At 35.8% G+C, this 13,799-nt stretch overlaps 2 protein-coding genes across 2 annotated transcripts; both read right to left on the bottom strand.

Moving 5' to 3' along the window:
* Nucleotides 1-49: 49 nt before the first annotated feature.
* sar1aa (secretion associated, Ras related GTPase 1Aa) lies at nt 50-5,587 on the bottom strand. Its single transcript, XM_055042416.1, has 7 exons — nt 5,515-5,587; nt 5,007-5,075; nt 4,434-4,553; nt 3,890-3,955; nt 2,752-2,855; nt 2,534-2,665; nt 50-2,460 (listed from the first exon to the last, which is right to left on the bottom strand). Exons 2-7 carry the CDS (start codon nt 5,062-5,064, stop codon nt 2,344-2,346), a joined length of 597 nt encoding a protein of 198 aa, XP_054898391.1. The 5' UTR covers nt 5,065-5,075; nt 5,515-5,587; the 3' UTR covers nt 50-2,343.
* Nucleotides 5,588-8,427: 2,840 nt separating this feature from the next.
* Nucleotides 8,428-12,636, bottom strand: ppa1a (inorganic pyrophosphatase 1a). Its single transcript, XM_055042924.1, has 11 exons — nt 12,525-12,636; nt 12,314-12,378; nt 11,921-11,974; nt 11,100-11,219; nt 10,941-11,027; nt 10,736-10,862; nt 10,529-10,656; nt 10,311-10,396; nt 9,584-9,653; nt 8,814-8,853; nt 8,428-8,705 (listed from the first exon to the last, which is right to left on the bottom strand). Exons 1-11 carry the CDS (start codon nt 12,583-12,585, stop codon nt 8,677-8,679), a joined length of 867 nt encoding a protein of 288 aa, XP_054898899.1. The 5' UTR covers nt 12,586-12,636; the 3' UTR covers nt 8,428-8,676.
* Nucleotides 12,637-13,799: the final 1,163 nt, after the last annotated feature.

Here is a 13,799-nt window from a genome sequence, read left to right as displayed (position 1 = left end):
CCTCAGTAACTTTCAATAACACAGAACATAAAATCACAAACTCTTTGGATATAAAAATCAGATTTTATTATTATTTCAATTACTTACATGAACTAGACTTCTATCTTATTCTGCTGGATTCAACTTCTGTTTAAATTCACTGAACATAATGTTTTTTCTCCCAAAAATATTTATTATAATACAAACAACATTCGTCCTTTGTAGTGCCTGCTCAAAGATGGCAACTGTACAAGAATTCATATCTGTATTTTACATAATTTATGGAAGTTGAGCAACTGGTAGAGTAAGCTTTTGAAATGAAAAAAAGATGGAAGCAAACATGTTTTAACACTTGTAACCTGTAGAAAATATGAATAAATGATTAATTTCTTATTTGCATCATGATTTTACCAAATTTTTAAAAAGTTTACCTTGTTAATAAAAGATGCAGAAATATGTTATATTCAAATATTATACTGTATTTGTAACATACAGTATAATAATATTCTGTATATTAAAGACAAAAACTGAAACCTTCCTATCAATGGAAAACATACAAAATGATACTTTCAAAACGGACCACAAAAGACATTTTTATTCATCTCCTAAAGTGCACTCTCATATCTTTTCAGATAATCAAAAAGTACATTAGAAGCACTTAAAGCTAAATACTAATTAGACATCAAGATATTACCAACCATTAATTTTCAGCTCTTGTTTAAATTTTCGCCACTTTAAATTGGACTTAAATCAGAGCTTAATTAAAGAAAGACCATAACTAACAGGAAGTGGCAGAATGGGGAGGCTGCATTTAATGCTGCACTTAATACTAACAAATTGAAAAGACGAACAGGCGGAGAACTAATTACAGTCTTTGATTTTCACATCCAGAGGATGTAAAAACTCATCTGGATGCTACGTTACCGCTGGCTATTTTTCTTTATTACTTACATTTTTAGAGGAAGCCATTATTACTGCCATCATTCATTCATTTTCAGTATATAAATAAATAATTTCTTCAAGACATTAATTGCAAGCTACACATTAATGGTACTGTGCTCATTACCCATGACACTAATACTGGTTTGAGTGATTGTGCTTAAAAGTTACCTTTCACTATAAGAGATAAACATAAGTCCAGTTTTCTGAATGTAGTCAAGTCTACCTTCCTACACACTTGTCTGGGTGATAGGGCTCATAGTGAGCATTCAGTAAACATGTTTTAATGCATCTGGCTTTTTTTTCTTTGCTTTATTGCTTTTGCACATGTAAATAGAAAGCCATCATTACTGCCATTGTGCTGTAGTCAGAATGCTGGGTTTTGTCTTCGAATCACTAAATGAATGACAATTTGGTCAGGCAACATTTAATAAATGCAGATGCTTTCTTTTAGCTTTGCTCTTTAGATTTTTGCCATTGCTGCGATTTACATTTCTATCACATTTATTGAACAGAATGCATCGTTCTACAGCAGCATTTTGCAACAGTTTATAACCTGCTGTGTTCGTCCTTATTAACACTAAGGAGAAAATATCCTTTTTATATAGGAAGCTATTCTGGCTAATTTCTGTGGGAACTTTTAAAACCTATTTAAAGACTTCTGCAACTGATATTCTTAGGATAGATATTGTACTTATTCTTTTGTCTCTGAGCAACATATTGGATAAATAAAACCTTAATAAATGGCAGAAGAAATTCAAACGTCTGCCATAATGAGATGTTTAACTTGAATCTATCAGATGTACCTTCCTTTTTGGCTTGTTAAGGGGATTTGGTGTCATTCTGGTTTAGTGCTCAGCAAAGATGATATTTTCCTGGGGACTATTGCCTCGTCCCCAGGAAATTGCCATACATATTTGGCTTTGTGCTTTGGAGGTAGAGATTGCGTATCATCAGATTAATTCAGATTAAAATTAATCCTCTCCATTTCTTTATTTGTTCATGGAACGGTTCCAAAAATCTAATCTAAATCCCTGCCATCTCTGTTAGAAATCAGACGGGCTTTAAGCCACTCAGCGCGATATAAGCGAGACTTTATGCTTCATCATACACCTATTAATAAATATAAAATCAAACAGCTGATGTTTTAAACAATAAATAATTCAGGACAGCAGAACACAAATCTACACTCCTGCAGCTTATCTGGCTCTTCATATAATATAATTAGGTACTAAACATGCTGTGCAACGTTCTCACATTAATAAACCAGTTATTTGTTTGCATAGAGAAATTTAAATGATGAAAGTTAATGTTTTAAAATGTGAAAATCTGATTAAAATGTGATGACAATTGTTGCTTCTTGATAGTCCTCATCAAGCTTCATGTGAATGTGTCAGTTAGATCCTCTCTGATTTTTCCTTTGTGTCAGTCGATGTATTGCGACAACCATCTAAAGCCTTCCCCGTAGCCTTGTTTCTTCAAAACGCTGCACATGAAAATCTCCAGCGGGCGAACGTTCTGATCTTTCACAGAAATGTTTCCCTGTTGATAAGAATTAGGATAAATGGGTGTGATGATTCAAAGGGTGGATGATGAGACTCCTAGCGTAGCCTACCTTTCCTGTGACCTGACCATCAAGACAAAAAGCTCCTCTCAGTGCTCCTTCACTGATGGCCTCCGGACGGTCAATTTTATTTCCCAACACCAACACTGGGACGCTGGCTATGGTTTCATCTGAAAGGAGAGCCTAGAGTGCCACGACATCAGCAGTGTGGTTACTAGTTTTAATTGAAATTGACAGAAACATCCTGGAGCAGCCATGTTTGAACTTACATCAAGCTCAGTCTTTGATTCTGCAAGTCTTTCATGATCAGCGGCGTCAACAAGAAAGACAATGCCATTCACAGCTGGCAGGTAGTTCTTCCAAACTCTGCGAGCTGCAAATGAAGAAGAAATTATTTTTAATTTGACTCTTGTTGCAGCAATTAAACGCAAGTCAAATTATCTATCTGTCACAAAGAGAGTTAATCTTTTAACACTTCTGAAAAATAATCCTTAGCCTTCAGAGTGGCGCTCTCATGACTGCCACTCTAAAGTCTGCGATCTGAAAAGTATTCATCAAAATAAAGAGCTCTTTTAGCCAGTCCAAAAGAAAAATATATTTTCATTTAAACCCTTCCTTTGCAGCACTGGCTGTATATTTAGAGTTGTTGTCCTACTGGAAGGTGGATATCCTGCCCAGTCTTGCCTTCTGCAACATCTAAAATATTTTCTTTCACGATTGTCCTATACTAAACTCCAACCATCTTAACATCAGCTCTAACCTGCTTGAAGAAAAGTAGCCCCACAACATCATGAAGGAGCCGCCATAGTCTTACATCCACACATAGCCGTTAACCATAATTATGCCTCACTGTCTGATGTTTTATGATCTGCCTTGTCGCTGAAATGTGCTATCCAATTCAACTTGATTTGACTAAAATGATTGGATTCTTGCTGGGATTTAAAATTACTAATAGTTTTTTTTCTGAAAAGGAAAATACAAAAAATGTTTGCTGTTTATTGTAAAGGTCTAATCAAGGCACAAACATAAGCACTCTATGTTGGAGATGCTCCTAAATAAAAATAGGGGATTTTAGGGCATGCAGAGACACCAAGTGGTGGCAATAAGTACTACAGAAACTGTCAAGCCTTTTAAGAAACCTTTTTGAACATAAAAAATATTGCCTCGGTATGTGTAGTGAAAGCACTAAGTGAGTAGCTTTCTATACCTGGGAAGACCAGAGAGCTACATTTCCACTGATGAGCCGGTAAACTTGTTTTTCCTTCAGTAATGCACTTTGACGCTGTTCATCGTCTAAAAATAATGACGATGAACATCCATACGTCTTTGGGAGATAGAAATCACAATACTGGTCTATAATGTTTTGACTGCAGAACAGAAAAATAAGAGTTTTGGCTTAGAGCTCACCTTGTACGTGTCCTCCCAAATCAAATGTCGTAAATGTCATCCCACCAATTGTCAGCTCCTCTGAGGCTGTTTGAAGACAATAAAACATTAAATAGGAAATAAAAGACCATGACTCACATAGCAACAGAGACCCTGAAGAAAAAACTCCTACAGCCACAGTAAAGTTATAAGTTGTTTGATTACAAAATAATAAGGTGTTTGTTCTAAGCAAAGATTTAGTTTGTCCTATTTGGCAAAATATGCAAAGTAGAGAAATTGCCATTATTAGATTTCAAAACAGCAATGAAATATGTCAACTAACTATTCAAATTGCTTCTATTTCGATAACCTATTCATAAAAATCCCGGGATATAATTCAGTGATACGATGATCCTTCCTCTTGACAGTGACCACAATATATATTTCAAAAAGGAACACTTATGTGTGTTTAATAATTTTCCAATATTAATAAATTATAGCAGAAAAGACTAAACTATGAAAATAGGAAAAAAAGAAGCATCAGGTCAGCCTTATATGGCACACTGCCCTCAAACCATGTCCTTACTTGGATGAAGTGTTGGTACGTGCTGTCCAAGTCTGTCATCTTTCAACATGTGCAGCAGTGTTGTTTTACCAGCATTATCTAGACCTAAGAATACAAGCTTCCCTGTCTTTCTGTACAAACCTAAAATGGGGCCACAAAAGAAAGATTTGTTATTAACTTTATGCTTCTTAAAAGGAACATATATTACTGCAGTTTGTGTTGTGCTCACAAATCGATGATGCATAACAATTGTAAAGATATTTGGGCCTAATACCATCTATGTTACAATTTGAGCAACAAGCTTTGAACAAATATGAGCATCCAGTATCATAATTTGTCCTCTTTAGCCCACAAACTGGATTTATTAGGATTTGATGTGATAGACATAAAAATGGAAGAAAAATTATGGTTTTAAATTTGAAGAACACAGTGTGGTGCAGATTTGTGTTCAGTCCAGTTTACTCTCATACCTTTACTGCAAAAACCACCATCACAAAATCATCCAATCATCACTGATTGGGTGATGAATGGCTTATTTCTCTGTAATTCAGTTGCTGTGTTCTCAGAAGTTGGATAAAAAGGGAAGGTACTCACCTAAAAGCTGTAAAACACTGCTAATCCCTCTGTAGATCCAGTCAAACAAAAACGACATTCTGATGGTGTCTGTATGAATGAGAACACCTTATTGGCAAGTCATACGTTTTTGGATCAAAATGCATGACGTTGATCACAGAATATGTCTTGTGGCCTGTATAGATATTAAGAGCTTTATCAAATTGGTGCATACAATAAAATAACACAGAGGTGTTTATCTGAAGGCATGTCCACATGCACGTGTAGTGGGAGGCCAACAGCAACTAATCTCCAACTTGATCAAATATCAAACGAAATTCATGAACTACTACGAATAGGTCTGTACATGTTCTGTTTGTGATATGGTACTTGAAGGGCTGAATTTATGTAGGTTAGCATTAACATGGTAGCCAGTATAAAGCCTTTTATGTACGTGACGACACATTGACAAATAAGATATTATGAGCGAACTAATTGTTAGCATTAGCATGACTCATCACACTAAACTACATAAATAAAATAAACGTACCTTCCTAGAGTACCGAGCCTTATCCCAGTTCTCGGCAGTGTCAGCGGTCTCCTTGGAAACAGTCAATCAGAGAGGCTCCTTTTCTCATTCGTGTTTTAAGAACGGCAACAGGGTTTCCCGTTACCTTTGTCACAGCGCCCCCTTTAGTTCTATGGGGGAAAAACAAGCTCAAAGAGTTCATTTTTTACAATAGTTCTACATGGAAAGTAAATAAATATTTTACTTCTCCTAAAGTAGAAATGGTTTTTGAGTTATTGGGCAAATTTTACAAGTAAATAATTTAAGTTGTGTTGTGTAATAATATACATACAATATTTTGTACACACTAGTAAAACAAACACATTACTGTGATGACATCTGTTGTTCTGTTAAGCAGTCAAGTCATATTAGCTACAGTGGCTTTGCGAAATAATCATACCCTTTGAATTTTTGAGTAAAAAACAAAAATCAAAAACATATGGTTTGTTACAGTATGGATGGTAATATGTGACTTACAGTTAGGGCCAGAAATATTTGGACAGTAACACAATATTTGTGAGTTGGGCTCTGCATGCCACCACATTGGATTTGAAATGAAACCTCTACAACAGAATTTAAGTGGAGATTGTAACGTTTAATTTAAAGGGTTGAACAAAAATATGTGATAGAAAATGTAGGAATTGTACACATTTGTTTACAAACACTCCACATTTTAGGAGCTCAAAAGTAATTGGACATATAAACATAACCCAAACAAAAAAGTTTTTTCTCAATATTTTGTTGTGAATCCTTTGGAGGCAATCACTGCCTTAAGTCTGGAACCCATGGACATCACCAAACGCTGGGTTTCCTCCTTCTTAATGCTTTGCCAGGCCTTTACAGCCGCAGCCTTCAGGTCTTGCTTGTTAGTGGGTCTTTCCGTCTGAAGTCTGGATTTGAGCAAGTGAAATGCATGCTCAATTGGGTTAAGATCTGGTGATTGACTTGGCCATTGCAGAATATTCCACCTTTTTGCTCTCATGAACTCCTGGGTAGCTTTGGCTGTATGCTTGGGGTCATTATCCATCTGTACTGTGAAGCGCCGTCCGATCAACTTTGCAGCATTTGGCTGAATCTGGGCTGACAGTATATCCCGGTACACTTCAGAATTCATCCGGCTACTCTTGTCTGCTGTTATCTCATCACTAAACACAAGTCCCAGTGCCATTGAAAGCCGCGCATGCCCATGCCATCACGTTCCCTCCACCATGCTTTACAGAGGATGTGGTGTGCCTTGGATCATGTGCCGTTCCCTTTCTTCTCCAAACTTTTTTCTTCCCATCATTCTGGTACAGGTTGATCTTTGTCTCATCTGTCCATAGAATACTTTTCCAGAACTGGCTGGCTTCTTGAGGTGTTTTTGGGCAATTTAACTCTGGCCTGTCTATTTTTGGAATTGATGAATGGTTTGCATCTACATGTGAACCCTTTGTATTGCTTTCATGGAGTCTTCTCTTTACTGTTGACTTAGAGACAGATACACCTACTTCTCTGAGAGTGTTCTGGACCTCAGTTGATGTTGTGAACGGGTTCTTCTTCACCAAAGAAAGTATGCGGCGATCATCCACCACTGTTGTCTTCCGTGGACACCCAGGCCTTTTTGAGTTCCCAAGCTCACCAGTCAATTCCTTTTTCCTCAGAATGTACCAGACTGTTGATTTTGCTACTCCAAGCATGTCTGCTATCTCTCTGATGGATTTTTTCCTTTTTTTCAGCCTCAGGATGTTCTGCTTCACTCAATTGAGAGCTCCTTTGACCGCATGTTGTCTGGTCACAGCAACAGCTTCCAAATGCAAAACCACACACCTGGAAACAACCCCAGACCTTTTAACTACTTACTTGATTACAGGTTAACGAGGGAAAGGCCTTTTGAGTTACTTGCAGCCTTTGAGTCCATTGTCCAATTACTTTTGGTCCCTTGAAAAAGAGGAGGCTCTGCATTACAGAGCTATGATTCCTAAACCCTTTCTCCGATTTGGATGTGGAAACTCTCATATTGCAGCTGGGAGTGTGCACTTTCAGCCCATATTATATATAAATTGTATTTCTGAACATATTTTTGTCAACAGCTAAAATCACAAAACCTGTGTCACTGTCCAAATATTTCTGGCCCTAACTGTATGTTACAATCATAAACCATAAGAATTTTTTTGGGGGGAAGTTTAGTTGGCAGAAAATTGTGAAGTGAAAGGAAAGGGATACATGACTTATAAAAGGCTTTTTTCCAAATGACCCAGCATTTACAACCATCTTCCCATTAACTCTCATGATGTTTCTTATACTCTCTACTGAAGAAAAGAATCCCCACACCATGATGCTTTCACTGCCATGTTTCATTGAAGAAATCAGGTGTTCATTGTGGCGGGCAGTTAGTTATCTGTTGAAAGTCTTGTACCTCGATCAGACAGTTTACTTTTGGCTCATAAAAAATTTATTGGTTTATCCCATCGGCAGAGTCTTGACAGGTTTGGAATTACTGAATAGTAATGGATTGAATATTTCCTTTTAATATGGTTAAACATTGGGGAAATTGTTTTACAACCTAACTGTGCTTTCACTACTCCACAACGTTCTGTAAACACATTCCACAGGGTCTTCTCTTTTACAGCCACATCCTATAACCTTCATATCTAATAGAAATGGAACAGCAACAATTTATAAGAAGTTCAAAGATTATAAACTGGCAAAAAAAGGTTTGGATAAAGCCTTTGAATGAATAGATGTACATCTTTTCCTATATTTACATTATTTTATAATTCCATTATAGAATTATAATGGAATTAAAATTATAATTCCATTATAAAATTATGACATTAGATCCATGTTCAGGGCATTAGAACATATCAAGACTGCAATAACCTTAAAAAATAAGCATGGTATGTAAATAAATACATATACAAAGAGACACTGTTGTTTATTAGGGAATTTGTCATGACTGTTTCAAGGACTGTTGTTCATAAAAGAATGAAAGAAGTATGAGGGTGTTTTCACAAGAATATAATTTTACTCAGCTGGGAATAACATTCACAAAACATGGTGGAACAAAGAGGTTCAAAGTTAGTTCAGATTTAATGTTCCAAACTTGATAATGGATTTATGGAGGAAGAGGGATTCTCTTCAAGTTCCTGGCGTGGGTTGACATTCTTACTTTTCATAGTAGAACCATTTATCAACTGAAAAAGAAAAAAAACAAAATCACAATTAGTACAATCTCTGAGAATTTTAAATTGGCAATAACACAGTTTTGTTGCACCAAAAAAAAAAAAAAAAGAAACATCTACCTGAGTTTGGAATGGGTTCCTCAGTTCCAAAAGCACATGCCTGTGAAAGGTATTTTTAAAGAATTTGAATTTTCAACTGAAATTTTTTTAGCATAAAATTTTCTTGCAAAAGCATACTTGAAAAATCTCAAACTTTTCCATGTTTTTCTCCAATTGAAACCTATACTACACACCTCCATCAATTTAAATTATATTTAGCTCCATCCATCTTCACATCAACTCTCACAAGCTTCTAAGTGAATGAAAAGAACATTCCCACACCATGATGCAGCCACCACAATGTGTTAATGTTGGCATTGGGGTGTTTGTGGTGCTGTGGGTCATTAGTTTTTCACGTGACATAGTACTTTGGATATAGACCTTAATGCTTAGTGTTTGTCTAGTTTTATCTGACCAGAGCACCCTCTGCGGCACTGACAACTACCAGGACATTTCCAAGAACCTGAAAACATCTATGTTTCTTGGATACCTTTAAAGGAACTGCAAATGTTTCATCCCAATTATACAAAGATGGGAATAGATTTTTTTAATTTCATAAAAGTTTGGAAATGATTATAATTGCTAAATTTGAAAAAAGAGGTACTCTTCTACTCCAAAAGCAATGAAAGGAAAGCTTCTTCAGTCATATTTTTTTTTCTTTGCCAACTTATAATAAGCTTCTGATTTTGCACTCCAACCTATGCACTGCCATTATGTCATCTTTGCTAGGCTTAAGGAAAGAACTGTAATAACTCTCTAAGCTGGGATATTGGAAAGTTAGATGAACTTACAGACTTAACAACAGCTTCAGCATCTGCAGCAGAGCAGCAGAAGGGACTGTCAGAAACACTGGTGTTCATGCTGTAAAAACACAGAGGAAAGAATTTTTCACACTAATTTATGATTGCAGCATTTTACACATGTATCTCTCTGCCTTAGTTTTAATAATGCATTATAAAAGATGATCTCTTTAATTTATTCATTTCAGACAGGAATAAACGAGGATAGTGATGAATAAAAACAACACAAAAACTATCTATGCAGTCTCAAAATCTAGGTAAATAAATAAAATGCAAATGTTCTAACAACTCATTCTGTACTTCTCACAATGTAAAAAGAAAATAAGTGTAGAATAAATTACTACACCTATTCAAATTACTAAATCATATCAGATAAAAGCTCAGACTCTTTTATCTTTAAATCTTTTGTATTTTCATGCAAATCTCATGCAGATTTGGATATAAGGAAGGAAGTATTTTTAAAAAAAAACCCAACCATTATAATGTTTGATTTTATTTCATTTTGTTGCTGAAATCTTCCCATAGGCTCACATTTCTGAGACTGAATTTCTCAACAAGTCCTTACAGGAAAATGTTTGAATATAAATTGTACCCCTGAGGTCATGTTCCCTGTTAAAAGTACTAAATCAAATCAGTATCAGTATATGTAATAACAGAAAATAAATTTTTTACTGTTTGCATTGAGGAACACAAATGAAATGACAGTACAAGCATTTACCAGTTTAACTCGCCAGCGTTGCTCTTCTTACGTATCAGTGCTTTCCAAAATTCATGTGTACTCTTCACAGTTTGTATCGCAAAGTCCTAAAAAACAAGATACTTCTATAAACCTTAAAAGAAATTGACAGCCAAAAAAAAAAAATATCATAACATAGAATTCCATATTTCTTGTCTACTACCTTCAACAGAGTGAGACACAAAAGCTAAGCTGCATACCCTGTCTTTGAAGTCGCCATTGAAAGCAAACTGATTTTCAGGTTTGCCATCAGGAACCTTGTATCGTCTGAACCAATCAACAGTGGCTTCCAGGTAACCTGGCTTAAGCCGCTTTACGTCATCAATATCTGCAACCCATCAAAAAAAAAGCATAAACATGCTATATGTAGTATATTACAGTAAACATCTAAAGCAGGTTGCTCCTACTGTTAAAGTCGCTGGCTTCTGGGTCCTCAGTATTGATCACAATGACCTTCCAGTCGGTTTCACCCTCATCGATCAAAGCCAGGGTTCCCAACACCTTCACTTTGATTACTTCTCCCCGAGAGCACACCTGAAAGTACCAGTCACATTTCTAAGAAAGGCTGCTAACTATTGGATCTTTATGAGCCTCTTCAGCAACTTTCACTACCTTGTTTCCAATGTCACAGATGTCAATCGGATCGTTGTCTCCACAGCATCCTGTGTCACTGTCCTTGTGACCGGGATCCTCCCATGTCTGATAAAAAGATGTGGGAAATTGAAGCAGATTTTTTGTTGTTTAAATACATGAAGGTAGACAAAGACTTGCCTGTGGAATGGCCCCATAATTCCAGATATAGCCTTTGTGGGGAAACACATTGGCTACATAACGAAGATTCCCCTTCTTCATATCCTGCTTTAGTGGATTAAGAGGATCCTTTGTGGCTATCTGAAAAATATAAGCATAAAGCGCAAAAAAACAGAGTAAATGTAATTTTAAAAAATTAAGTAATTGTCCCAGTAAAAATAAAGAATGACTTTTCTTTTTGTTCATTCTCTCTATGGAAGATATGTCTGGCCTGAATGGAGATTGGATTGCCATTGACTCTGTGCATGCAGTTTTTCTTTTCCCATGGTTCAATGCTTCTGTATTTAGCTATAGCTCTTACCTGAATTCGGGTATTTAGAGATCTATTCCTGCCATTAAATCTGTGTAATGTAATTTTTCTTTCCCATGGAAGGCATTTCTTGCCTAGTGATTCTTTGTTCAATTGTGTGTCTTTCTTGCTTGGTGCTAATCACTTGCATGCTTTTATAATTTATTTTTCTCATAAAGAAAGATAAATCTCCTGGATTAGAGAGTTTATATTTAGTATAGTCTCTTTCCGAGATGAAGTCATGAGCCAGTCTGGGCCTGTACTATTTTATTTTCTGTTTCCTTCATGTTCTCTCTCACTGGCATTAGAGACTGCATATAGTATTTCTGATTTGGATTGAGCTGAACTATATGCAATTGTTCAACTCAATTGCACAGTTAAATTGGATTCATTTTAACTGAATTGGACAGACCTGGGATAGTAGTTAACTGGGAACACATAAATAAGTTAACTAAAGTGGAAAAATTATACAAAAAAAAAAAGCAATAGATACCTCCATCTTTGCATTTGTCCATCTTGGAACTTCCACAATGGCATGAAAAATGTTCTGTAAAGGAATGTGAGAACAATTTTAACTAGATGAAATATCTAATTTTAACTGGGACAATTATAATTTTAAGCCTACATAACATTTCCTAAAATAATGTGCATCTAAAATATATGAAGTCCCACTGGGGTTTATTTGAGAAAACGTATCCCTTGGAAAGTGAAATAAACTGCATATATAGGCAGTTTTTGGTTCAAGGAAATGTTTTACATGTTATTAAACCCTCTTTTCCCTAAAAAAAACTTGCGTTATTAATACAATTTAAGTTTATATGACAGTAACTATGCACCTTTTAAGTTAGTAAAGTACTTGGTGGTTTTAAACCAACACAATACTCACATCTGCTTCATTTGCATAGATGGGGACATCATGAAAGGGAGAGATGTATTTGCCCTCTGCGTTTTCTATAAAATGAGCAATAAAAATGTAGCTCTTATATCTGGGAGAAACAAAACACAAAGGGATCTTTCCACAGCTAAAGCTCAAGTTAAAAACAGGTTTGGTTTAATCTATAGGTTGAAATCGATTAAACCACAAAAACTAAGCTTACTGAAAAAGACTCTGTAGTCCTGGGTGTTCGGCCTCCCCCTCTCTTCGATGGTAAAGCTCATGTTGGTGTAAATCTCTCCCTCTGTGTTCTGTCCACTTGTTCAGCAAGATTAAGCAGCTTCAGACTCACAGAGGCAGGAGAGTGGACATGCGCAATGATTAGTAACACCCACAGCTACCTGCACGAGGGTTCTCGTATGAAAGGTTCAAAAGCCAAATATCAAAGCTACAATAAACTCAATTCTTTGTATGGTCGTGCTTTTAAACCTCTCATTGTGCAGCACCCGTCTAACTGCAAGAGTCAGAGTTGTGAATAATAATCTGAAGTTAATCCTCCTCTCCGACTGACGTGTGCATTCTGAGACATTACAGCAAAGATTCAACTTTCTTTGCCAGAAATCTGTTTGCCATGCATTTCATTCTTTCAAGCTGTGACTCTTAATAACTATTTATAGAAAGACACAGATGGAGCCAACCGGCGTAAGCCATAAACCGATTAACAAGACAGGAATAGGTACTGTTTCCACGGCGACTTCTTACCTTTTTAATTTTAGTGAAACACCTTCATGGGGGACAAAGCAAATCTTTCTTAAAATAAGCCCTGTTTAATTACTAGGAGTTATTTTTTCCAGGTAAGTCACTTAGGCAAAAGGTTTTTCTGCTTAAAATGTATCAAATTTATTACATATGAAAACATTACACACACATAGAAATATGGAAACTATTCTACTTCTCTGCTCTACAAGTAAATTGTGATTCATGTGGTGAAATTCTATTAATACGGAGATGTACCTTTTCGTCGACATACATTTTGCAATACAGTTTATGAAATTGTTGCTGTCAGTGCTTTATTATGGGATGTTCCTTTTGTAAATTACAAAAATAAATACTGAACAACGACGAAGTGCATTTAGACTTAGCATGTTTAACAGACATCAATGCAGTTGCATTATTTGATATTAACATCTAGCCTGTGTCTAAATTTTTACATTGATGGTAGTAAAAAGCTGCTTAATAATTTGCAACACATCATTAAGGAGCTACTCACTGGAGAATTAGAGAAATTAAAGAAAATTACATCCCAAACCTCTAAATTGTAATAAGTAAAATCTCGTAACTTCTGTTACTGTGGCTTCATTTCATAGTTTTATTTTTACATTAAAAATGTAATAAATAAGCAAAAAGTAGGTTTTCACAAGTCTAAGAGTTCACCTCCGTATCAAGACAGAGATTGTGGTGTATTCTGTCAGTATCTTCAAGATGCTGGCGTGGTGAT

The sequence above is a fragment of the Poeciliopsis prolifica genome, unplaced genomic scaffold (genome assembly GCF_027474105.1).
Source record: "Poeciliopsis prolifica strain line A6 unplaced genomic scaffold, Auburn_PproV2 SCAFFOLD018, whole genome shotgun sequence".
NCBI lineage: Eukaryota > Metazoa > Chordata > Actinopteri > Cyprinodontiformes > Poeciliidae > Poeciliopsis > Poeciliopsis prolifica.
This window is presented reverse-complemented; position numbering and strand designations above follow the sequence as displayed.